Source organism: Myxine glutinosa, chromosome 11 (assembly GCF_964187855.1).
Source record: "Myxine glutinosa chromosome 11, kmMyxGlut1.1, whole genome shotgun sequence".
Lineage (NCBI taxonomy): Eukaryota > Metazoa > Chordata > Myxini > Myxiniformes > Myxinidae > Myxine > Myxine glutinosa.
This window is the reverse complement of record NC_136271.1, coordinates 120,604,807-120,616,887: the sequence shown is the minus strand read 5'-3', so window position 1 is coordinate 120,616,887 and position 12,081 is coordinate 120,604,807. Positions and strand designations below refer to the sequence as shown.

At 46.0% G+C, this 12,081-nt stretch overlaps 1 protein-coding gene across 1 annotated transcript in view; it reads left to right on the top strand.

Annotated features, from left to right (window-relative positions):
• LOC137436928 (neurexin-1) overlaps positions 1–12,081 on the top strand; it is a 1,559,617-nt gene that overhangs the window by 91,659 nt on the left and 1,455,877 nt on the right. Inside the window, exon 2 of the mRNA XM_068131164.2 lies at positions 1,622–2,917. Within this exon, the coding sequence (XP_067987265.2) occupies positions 2,131–2,917 (787 nt within the window). The 5' untranslated portion in view covers positions 1,622–2,130. The remainder of the gene's footprint in view (positions 1–1,621; positions 2,918–12,081) is intronic.

Genomic DNA, 12,081 nt, shown 5'->3' with positions numbered 1-12,081 from the left:
TTACCTTAATTCGTTGTGTAGGGGTGCTTAACTTAATTCTTTGTGTATATGTGTGTGTGTATATGTATATGTATATGTATATACATACAGTGCATTCAGAAAGTATTCAGACCCCTTCACTTTTTCACATTTTGTTATGTTGTAGCTTCATGCTGAAATCGTTTAAATTCATTTTTCCCCTCATCAATCTACACTCATTACCCCATAATGACAAAGAGAAAACAGGATTTTCGAAAGTTTTGCAAATTTATTAAAAAGAAAAAACTGAAATATCACATTGACATAAGTATTCATACCCTTTGCTATGACACTTGAAATTTAGCTCAGGTGCCTCCCATTTCTCTTGATCATCTTTGAGATGTTTCTCCACCTTGATTGGAGTCCACCTGTGGTAAATTCAATTGATTGGACATGATTTGGAAAGGTACACACCTGTCTTTAAGGTCTCACAGCTGACAATGCATATCAGAGCAAAAACCAAGCCATGAGGTCGGCCAGCTCTAGGAAGAGTCCTGGTTGTTCCAAACTTCTTCCATTTAAGAATTGTGGAGGCCACTGTGCTCTTGGGAACCTTCAATGCAGCAGAATTTTTTTGGAAGGCTTCCCCAGATCTGTGCCTCGACACAATCCTGTCTCTGAGCTCTGCAGGCAGTTCCTTCGACCTCATGGCGAATATATACTTTTGTCGATATATATATATATGTGTGTGTGTGTTAAAAGGCTAGATAGCCAAGAGGTCGCTTTGATAAACCATCATGACAAATGTGCAAGTTAAGAGCACTTTAATGTCACGTGTTGTGTTTTTGATGTGAAGGTTATTAAATGACTGGGAAGTTAATACAATAAATACAGACCATTAGGACATTGTGTTTTAAAAAACCAGCTGTTTGTAAATTATCTAAATTTTTGCAAACCAATGCGATGTTGTACCCTTTTAAATGTTCCGTGAAAATGTCAAGACCCTTTCTGCCACTATTTGCACATGCTTTTCATTCATTCTCTCACAATCAAAATTTTGCACCAATAAATGCAAAATGCAGTGCACATTCAAAATCAAGAAACAGTAGTAAAATGCAAACTGACAGCTCGATTCCTACCATAATTATGAAAGGATCCTCATAAAATATATCCAAGTCTATTAAATTGGGGCCGAACAAAAAATTAACGAGGCTCCTAAAAATGCAATCCTTGTACGAGTATTTTGGCTTACCGATCCTTCCATCGTCTTATTGCTTGATTCTCGAGTCGGCATTGCTGAACCCGTCCACGCAGCCGAGCCAGGAGACCCTGACGAAAGTTTGGTTCTGCTTTTTTATGCTTGATGTGGCTGCTGTTTGTTTTATTAATTTATATTTCGTGTTAAATTGGCAAGCAGCAATGTCTCGGCTCGGATCAGTGATTGGGGCTGTTGGTGTGGCTGAATTTATTTCCATCTGCAATTTTGAACGCTGCAGGGACAGGCAGTGCAATATGCGGCAGAGTTAATAAAACGTCCTGAATTACGGAGCGCGCAAGTATGTTTTGTGTTTAAGAATGCCCTGCGGCCAGTGAAACTAATTTCTTCTTCTCCTCTTGCCCCTTTCCTACCCCTTGGCAATGTTGCCTTACCCCCAACTTGCAGATAAGCGTGGCTGGTGCGATGAACCTCCTTTGACATCTTGTTGTTCATCCAAAAGATCTCAACGTTAGCTTTGCCAACAACTTCAATAACATCGGATATCCAAACAGCAAACTAAAAGTTCTCATGCAATAGACATGACATTTTAAAACTTTCATGACTCCATCAACTATTCTTGGTTAGAGAAAAGCCGGTATTTCTCATTGAAGAATTGCTTTCAAGGAAATTTGTTTTCAAAACGGTATGCTCTTCTCAAAAGGGCAGGAAGTTCTTTTCAGCATACCAGCTGAGAGTACAATGTGGACCTGCATTTTTCAAATTGACCTTTTTATTAGATAGGTTTTCTGTGTTTCTTCTTGGGAAGTTTGAAGAATACAAACTAGTTGAAAATTTTCATTTTAAAAGGGTCTTTGTGAACGCACTGAATATTTAGACCTCAACCGATTGGCTCTAAATCCACTTATTTTGAAAAAGAGCCCAGAATAAAAACCTATTTGTGACGTTTATCACACATGAACCAAGATATGGCTTCCAGGAGGTCAAGCAATTTAAATTTTTCTCCTCTGCACTTACTAATGCTCCTTCTTGCCTTGCTACGACCGATCGCTTGGAGTGCCCTGGTGTTTGGTGGTGAGCCAGGCCAGTGGGCACGCTTCTTGCGCTGGGAGGGGGCCTCGTGGGCTGGGCGCCTGACATTCCAGCTTCACACAAACCAAAGCCAAGGTCTGATCATGTACCAAGATGATGGTGGCTTTTGTGACTTCCTTACGTTGTTGCTGAGTGAGGGTCGCTTGCAGCTGCAGGTTGGGGCAGCTTGTGCAGAGTCAATGGTGCGTAGTGATCGACAAGTCGATGATGGGCACTGGCACTGGGTGCAATTAGGCCGCGCTGGTCGCCAAACGATGCTCAGTCTCGATGGAGAAACACAAGCCACACTTGTTACTGGACATGGACGTCTTCAAATCACAAGCGACCTATTTTTGGGTGGAATTCCACCAGAAGTACGTACATCAAGCCTCACATTCCCCCCAGCAAAGTATGAGCCACCTTTTCATGGGTTCATACTCAATCTTCGTTGCTCCGATGAGGACAACCTAGATGTGGAAAGGGCATGGGATAAGCAGCGAGGTGACATGCATGAAGTGTTGCTTTTGAGCAGTCAAGGCATTAATCCAGATGGTGAGAGGGTATGCATGGAGCGCAACCCTTGTGAAAATGGTGGACTGTGCTCAGTGACAGATGATGAAGCCTTCTGCGATTGCTCGGGAACTGGGTTCTCAGGTCGCTACTGTGATGAAGGTATGGGCACACCTGTATTTGCATTATTTTGTGCCAAAAATGTATAATATGAAAGCAGCATGCCACATCGTAATGAATTAATGGGTTTGGATGCTTGCAAGATGGCAACTTTTGACTGCAGAATCTCAGGTATCTGGGTGTAAATACATCTGCAATCCACAGTTGATGATGAGTTATTTTGTTTCTATTATGGTGAGTTCTCTATAATACCTATTTGGATAGTTGTGGTCGGCATCATAGGAATGTGGCGACAAGCTAATCTGTATGGCTCGGTCATCAGTGGGAGTAGGAATCAGTATGCCTTTATGGAATGTATTATGATATCTTCATTTTATTTGCAAATTACACCAGTTACTGTTATGAGTCACCGAACTGGTTACAAACATGCAACACTGATGGGGACGTATTATTGTATCCCATGCTCACCTTCAACCCCACAGCCACCTTGAGTCCGAGTCTTTGCCACACTGACTGTGAGGTTGTGCCCTGCCTTGCTTCATTTTTTTTTCTGAATGGGCCTATGCAATATTGATGTGATAAGAAAATGCTATATAAAAACCACGATGGAGCTTTTTATAACCTCTTTGCTTGTTTTATTGCCTCACATCAGATCCTTTCTTGGCACCCATTTGCAGGTTAACCCTCAGAGACCATGAGCATCAGTCCTTGCTTCCAACGGGGTCCCATGTTCCAATATTGAATAGACATGCAGGTTGCAAACTACAGAAAAGTCTATCTGCCATCAATATAACTAAAATTACATGGACTTAAATCAATGAACAATGTGAGTGGAGGAAACACCTCCCACTCTCAGCATTCCAACTGATCACAGACATGTTTTATATTCCCCTGTAACAGGATGGTGTTGTTCAGAAGAGCTTGCCACTTCATACACATGATAGGTCGCAGGTGGTCATATCTAACTGGTGGAAGCTAGTCTTCATACACTGCTTCACCCCTTGGGATTCCCAATCCAGAAATATTACAATGCAGTATTTCCACAAATAACATGTTTTGTTTCTTGTCAGATCGTTATACTCTGGGCATCATGCTTCTACTTTGTCAACAGATGATGAATGCTTTCCTCAGACAAGAGGTCAGGATTTATCTCACTCGAGATCTCCTGAGCACCGGTACCCTGCTGTGCTTTCCAAACGCGTACCGGTAGCTAACAGATATCTACAGTCCTTTTCTTGGGCAAGCTGTCAGACTTCTTCTGCATTTGTGAGCAGCAGGTTGCTTTGGGGTGGCATTATCATTTTTTTTTGATGTGGGCATCCCTCAAGAAGGCATTCTGGGACCATTACTCTTCTGTTCTACATTATGTTCTACTCTTCTGTCCCCCCCCCCCCCCCTTCTTCGCCCTCCCCTTCCTCAATAAGGGACATCCCTCAATTTATTTCTGTGGTCAGCCACTGGGAGAGCTACTGTCTCGGGAGCTCTTGTGCTTACCATAAGCTACAACCTGTCATGAACAGATCATGTCTAATCGCTGGCTTTCAAAACTGGCTGCTGGCTCAGAATCATATGCAGCACCAAGTGCTTTCTCAGTCATCCTCAGCTTATAACTGTATACAAGGTCTTCATCCAAAGTGCCATGGAGTATGGTTTCCTCCTTTTGGCTGATACTGCTTCTTCCCAACATACCTGTTTAAAGGCATTGTGTCTAAGCCCCTCTTTGGAATTGCCATTTCATGACAGGTGTCAGAGTCTCAAAATCTGCTTCTTACTCACCTCAGGCAGATTGGTGGCTTATGGCCTTTCACCATCTTTCTGCCCAACCCACACTGCTCCAGATCACAAACTATTTATACCAGAAACCCCTATCTTGTTACCCTTTCCAAGTACAGGCTGAATGCCGACCTCCATTCTTTTGTCCTCTCCTCGTGCTTGTGGAACACTTTTCCTGTGTCTGATGTCTAATGCCCTTCCCTCAACGCTTTCTAGTCTGCTGGTAATCCTTTTTACCCATTTCCACCTATACATAAACCTTCCCTGTATACCAACAATTCCAACTTTTGCTCTGATAAAGGGTCAACACGTAAAAAAGACCACCCTCACTTCCCACTACAGTTAACCTACACTTATCGGATTTTAGTTGATAAAATCTATTCTTTAATTCTACTTCCATGTCATGGTTTATTCTATTTCTATCTCAGCTTTGCCACATCCGCTGAAACCCTGTCTCCTTTTGACCCACAACTCATTTCCTCTTGCTGCGGTGCATCCGTGCTATTTTCCAGCAGTTTCCCTTCTGCCCCACATTGTCGGTTGACCCTCACTTGTTGTGCTCTTTTATGAGCCTCAACACCTATATAAAAACAGATCAAATGATAAAATATCTTGCTTTACAAGGCTCATTTTATTGTACTGTATCTTTCAAGCTGTTGCAATGGTGAATGCCAAGCAATTAAATGTTCTGCTTCTCTGTGTCCTGGAATTCTAATCGTCTGATAATAGAATGATGACCGCCTTGACTATGCGCTCCGAGCGGTTTGTCAGTTGTGACCAATGTTAATATAACATCCCTTCCCCTTGCTCCTTCCACCCCTTCTCTTTTGACTTTGACGGTAATTGCTTGATGTGGAGCTGAATCACAGGCCTCGTTTTCTTTTTGGTAACTGACATGCTTGAAGCTATGCCTACAGAGCCACTTACCCAAGCATGCCTTCTTCCAATTATGGTTTTGCTGAAGTGGCATACCAGTCGTATTGACCACTGAAGAACAAAATGTATTTTCCTGACAGACTTATCTGCACCACAATGCTCGTGGTTACAAATGGCAATTTACACTCGGTAGTCATGCAAAAACTTTTTATTAACATCCTTTTGGGGTATAAGCCTGGTGTTGGCTTAGTTGTTAGGGTGCCGGCTTGGGATCCTAGGATCCTGGGTTCGAATCCTGGTCGATCACTGAATTAACGCCAGGGGGGTTGACTCAGCCTGTCATCCTTCCGAGGTCGGCAAATTGAGTACCAGTTCACTGGTAATTCCCTGTGTGTTGCAAGAGTCGACTAACAGGGTTGGTGGCAGGAAGGGCATCCGGCCATAAAACATTGCTTCAAAAAGGGGACCATGGTGCCCGAAAAAGGCCAACCCCTGCTTTGCAGGGAAAAATGGCCTCTAAAGGTGGTTATTTTGGGGTATAAAATCCTTTCAGTGTAAGGGTTAGCCTTTGATTACCATAGAAAGCTACACCTATGCCATACCAGGGGCACAGAGCTCTCAGCATGTCTAACCTTGGTAGTGATGTGCTTGAGCGCAGCGAGCATGTGAAAGGATTAGCCACACATAGATATGTTGGGATTTGCAAGAAATGCACTTTGCGAGATTATCCAAGTGGAACAATTTCACCAAGGGTGACTCGCGTTCGGCATCACCTAATTAGATATCCCAAGAAACACACCTAAGGCTCCTCATATAGATATCACACATGGTCTCAACTGGAGACGTCAAGCGTAACCTCAAAGGAACTCATTTGTAGTGATTAACCCTCATTCTCGCTTAACATGTGCACTTTGCTGGAATCATCTACAACTCATGGGCTGCAACATGTGTGGTGTGTTCACTTTGGCTACTCCTCTGAAAGCCACCAACACGAAGAGCATGTGGAGCTTAGTAGCCGGTGCATTGATGCGTGGCCAGGAAAACTACAGTGCAATCGGCTTCTTGGTGATGTCCAAGAGCGTCATGCTGAGGTGATGGAGTCATGATGATAGTATACGCTCTAATGTCGTCATGATAGTATCCTCGGGACCTTTCATTTTCCCCATAAGCTTGAAGACTACGTGAAGATTCCACTTATACTTTTAACCCTTAAGATTTCATCCTGTTCCTGACATCCATTGGGAAAGGACATCATCAAAGGTGGGCATCCTTTTGGAGGGCCTTCTTTGCCTCTTTAACCCTTAAGATTTCATCCTGTTCCTGACATCCATTGGGACAGGACATCATCAAAGGTGGGCATCCTTTTGGAGGGCCTTCTTTGCCTCTTTAACTCTTAAGATTTCATCCTGTTCCTGACATCCATTGGGATAGGACATCATCAAAGGTGGGCATCCTTTTGGAGGGCTGCTTAGCCTCTTTAACCATGGCCATGAGAGGCACGCTTCTCTCCGATGCGAGTGAGCACGCAGCTTTTCCTGAAGCAATTTATTATTGATGCTTTCCCTCTCCATTCCCGTGGGTACAATACACCTCCGGCATCTTCTCCTCCCTTTCCTCCACTTTAACCTGCTACTTGGGTTCCTCTTAGTATTTCGTTTTACACTTTAAATTGTTGCCCATTGATTTTTAGCTCCTATTTAAGCCTTCTTTGTAACTTCTGACAGTGCAGAGGTTCATCGCCTGCCTGAAGTTGGCACCCCCGCCGCCCCGCCGGGGTCTAAATTCCATGCGCAAACGGACGAGAATAATAGCCAAAAGGAATGGTGTAACCGTAAGAGCATAGCGGGGTCAATGCAGTCATAATTCCCGGTGCATGGCCTGATTTGTGCACCCTGTTGCGATTCCTCTCCCTCGGCCACATTAAAATAATAACAACATTATGCCCTGTGCTCTAACTCTTTAATGTGTCCACAAAGTATACTGTTGAATCTTCACCGAAAGGGGGAAATTTATTATTTTAAAATTATTTGAGACAGCATGCATTCCATCAATTGATCTTCAGGAGCTGTTATCGAAAAAAAACCCCCAACCTCTGGACGTGTCAGGTCACCAGAATTGGACAAGGATGCAAAGGAACACGCTTTACACACGCTTTACACAAACGCTTTACACAAAAAAGGTGCAAAAACAGATCCTTGCAACTACAGACCAATCAGCCTGCTCCCAATTATCAGCAAAGTCATGGAATCCATCATTGCTTCGGATATGAAATCTTTCCTCTTCTCCAATGGCTTGATCTCTGATCATCAATTTGGTTTCAGACCAGGTCACTCTACTCTGCACATGCTGCTTCTGCTGTCTCAACAATGGATGGAGGTCCTCAATGCCAAACAGGAAATCAGAGCTGTCTCCCTTGACATATCACGTGCCTTTGATACGGTCTGGCACCCAGCTCTGCTCACCAAACTCTCCTCCTATGGTATCCATGGAAATCTCCATGCATGGCTTGCGGACTTCCTCTCTGGTCGTAGTCAACGTGTGGCCCTGAATGGATTTCTCTCATCTCCCCTTCCTGTTCAGGCTGGAGTTCCCCAAGGCAGTGTGCTGGGCCCTGTGCTTTTTCTGGTCTTTATCAATGATCTCTCCGACTCTCTGGAAAATCCTCTCTATCTCTTTGCTGATGACTCCACTCTCTGCCGCTCCATTCCTCTTCCCTCAGATCGGCAGTCTGCAGCCTCCTCTCTCTCTCTGAAGACCTAGACAAAATCACAGACTGGTCAAACAAGTGGAACATGTCTTTCAATCCTGACAAATCTCACTCTCTTACTATGTCTCTCCGAAAAGATCGACTGGACAACCCTCCCATCTACTTTCTCAACAATCCTCTCCAAGAAGTTCTGTCGCTCAAGCTTTTGGGTCTCACTATCTGCCATGATCTTTCTTGGGAAAACCACATTTCCAAGCTGGCCTCCAAAGCCAGTCGCCGACTGGGCATCCTCCGTCGTGCGAAGTCCTTCATCGGCACACCTGAGCTCCTCACCACATACAAGGCTTTCATCCGCAGCTCAATGGAATACTGTTCTCCCCTATGGGCTGGTGCTCCTGCCTCACACCTGGCTCGGCTTCACGCTGTTGAATCCAAAGCTTTCAAAATCATTGGAATCTCCCGCGATGAAGCTATCTCTGAGGGCCTTTCACTCACTCACCGCAGGCACGTAGGTGGTCTTTCTGTCTTCTACCGACTCCTCTCCGGCCTTGCTCCCCCAGCTCTCTCTGTGCTCTGTCCCCCAAATATTCCTACAGGTCGCACAAGATCTGCCAGCAACCCTCTGATGGTTAAACTGCCGAAATCTCGGCTCTCTGCTCACCTTCACTCTTTCATTCCTCTTTTCTCCCGCCTCTGGAACAAACTCCCACACTCCCTTCAATCCCACTCCTCCCTCCAGGTCTTTAAAACAGCTGTTCACCACCATCTCTTATCTTCCCCCATCCAAAACCTTGATCTTTTCTACCCCCACTAATTCACCCCTGATCCACCTTGTTTGAAATTCCAACTTCCTTCCTGGAAGTCCTGGCAGTGTACATATTGTTACAGACGCGGTTGTGGATGTTAGTTTACCGAGCGGTTTGGTATGACCGCGTCTGCACAGTTTACCCGATTATGCTCGAACGTTGACTAAGTCGCGCTATGCTAAATCAATGATGGAAAAGACACAATGGCTGGATTAAAATGACACGACACCAAGGGTTCAGTTCTCAAGACCTCCGGAGGAGGTTATATTAGGGCGGAAGGTCAGATTACAACGACAAGAGGGACAGCATAGAAAGGCAGGCACTTAGACACACTCTTATATTAGCCCCGACAGACGACAGATAAACGGGACAAAACTGACTCACACGGGGATTGATGGCAAGGAAAGCGGGTAGTCGATGGCTCAAGGTGCACTCTTGGCTCAAGGACAGAATCGACCCGCTCCGGTCCAGAGATGCGGGAGGTCTCACTCAGCGCTCGAAGGTGACTTTCTTTCTCCAAGCTGGGGGCGCATCTGACGTCACGTCCGGTAAGTCGCTGCGTATATCCGGCGGGGAGTGACACGCCCTCGGCTAGTTAGCTCCGCCCCAGATGGAATCGGTCCGCCCTTCTTATTGGGTGCGGGGGGGTTACCGGGCTCCGCCCCTGACGAGGGGCTGACAGCCAGCCCCTTCGTGGTAACCCCGTGGGCGCACATGGCAATGGCGGCTAACCAAGCCGGTGTGAGGACGCACACTCCCCGCGCCGCGCCGCCCCCATCTCCTCTGTTGTTGTAGTTGTTGTTGTTGTTGTTGTTGTTGTTGTTGTTGTTGTAGTTGTTGTTGTTGTAGTTGTTTCATGGGGAAGATGGGAGGAGGTAAGGGGAGGTCCTAAACTCACTACTGGTGCCATACAATCACATTCTGGTGCAACGAAGAGTCAGAATTAATGGAAACGAGTCCTTAACTGACATAGACTAAGAATAACTAGCAAGATGTCCGAAAGTTGTCTACGTGAGATGCGGTGGACCTGGGCACGACATTTAATGGGGGAAAAAGGGGAAGGTCGGTTCTACAGAGTGTTATTTACAGGCAATGGGACTAGGGAATGGGGGATTGGGGATAGTTGGGGAGTATTGGGGAAATAGGGGAATATTTACAAGTGGATATGGAGGCCAAATGCCATATCCGCAACATTGCACCCTTCTCTACCCTCGGGGCGTCCCGACCCGATAAATTTTTACCTATTTTAGTGTGGCACTCAGATGTAGTTCCCTCTACTATTAACTCTACCCTGAGTGCGACAGTTTTACAGATATTCACAAATGAGTAAATATGTCCCCCTGCGACGTTGCACCCTTCTCCTCACAGAAACACGCCCACAGGATAACCGAATCGCGGAAAGAATTCGCAAACTAAACATACAGCCGGTAGGGAGCATTATTTACAAGACTACGCTGATATTTACACTACGATCCAGGACCTGTTTTTGGAGGAACACATGCAGATGTTATGCATAGAGAGAGCACGCATGCCAGCATCGATACACCAACCCACGAGTGCTCTGTGGCCTTATGGCCTTTAATAATGTGCAGAGCACCCCTTCCAAGCATCAAAAGCACCACCCCATAACACAGTCAGCACCATCCGGTGCACCAATAAAGTGTTTATAAATCACCGGTGGTGTCGCAGCCGGCCGATGTTCTGCCGCTGGTCTTGCCTTCGTGTGGTGCACTTGGTGTTCTTGCCTCTTTCAAAAAAATAAAGAAAGGCGCCAACCGCGTCCATTTCTGTATTGTGGCCGTCAGGGGGCCAACTATAAGTGGTTCACCTTGTATGGCATAGGTGCCACGTTGACCCATAGGTCCATCCACGGGTGGTGCTTGGCCGCAAAAGAACTGCGGTCCATTGTGGGTGGCCACAACCATTGCGGTCCATATGGTGTATCGATCCAGGCAGCAAGCAGCGAAAGTGCAGGCCCACAACTGCGGAGCCAGCACCTCTCTCTCCTCTCTCTCTGCCCCAAAGCCAGATCCTCGTCTGCTCCATTCCCTCCCTGTGAGCATCCAGTTTGGTTTCTACCCCCATTCTGACCCCCTCTATCTGCTGCCCCATTTGGTTAACTTCCCTTTCCGCTTGGTCCCTCATGTCCCTCAATTTGCCTTCCATCCTGTTTTCTAACCCCTCTAACCCCTTTTGCATCCCTTCCATTTGATTCTCTTGAGCGGCCATTCTGTTTTCTACCCCCATTAACCCATTTCTCACCTCTTTTATCCCGTTGTCTAACCCCTCAAAATTATTGTCTAACTTCCCAATTTTCTTGTCTAACTCCTCAAAATTATTGTCTAACTTCCCAAATTTCTTGTCTAATCCCTTAAAATTATTGTCTAACCCCTCACCGGTACCCCTCGCTTCGTCCCTCATTACCCCCATTTGGTTTTCTAATCGCTCACTATCAGCCCTTATTCCCACAATTTGGTTTCCCAATCGCTCACCCTGAGCATCCATCCGGTTCCCCATTACCCCCATTTGGCCCTCCAATCGCTCACCCTGAGCCCTCATTCCCACAATTTGGTCTCCCATTCTTTCCATAAGGGCCCTCATTTGCAGGAGGAAAAGGTTCGAATCCACCAGGGGCGCTGCCACGGTCGCGGGCGCGGTGACCAGTGAGGCGCCATTTTGCGCCCCCGCAACGTCGGGCGCAACGACGCTATTTTGTGCGTCTGCTACCCTCGCTGCTTCGCTCTCCTCGCGTCCCTCAATTTGGTCCTGGACCGACCCTGCCTCACTCTTCTCTACCGGAACCCAGCTGTCTTGATCCGCCATAGCACGACTTTCAAAATTCGGGTTTTTATATTTGGTAAAACACAATCGAATTTCGCCGTTATAATTTCGAGCGCGGGAAACGCGCTCCGGATCGAATTCTACCTCCCCAACACCAATTGTTACCCTAGTGGTACAATTGGTGTTCCAAAATTTGGGCTAAATGAATTTAGTCCCAGGTCCGAATCCGACACTCCTGACACCAAATGTTACAGACGCGGTTG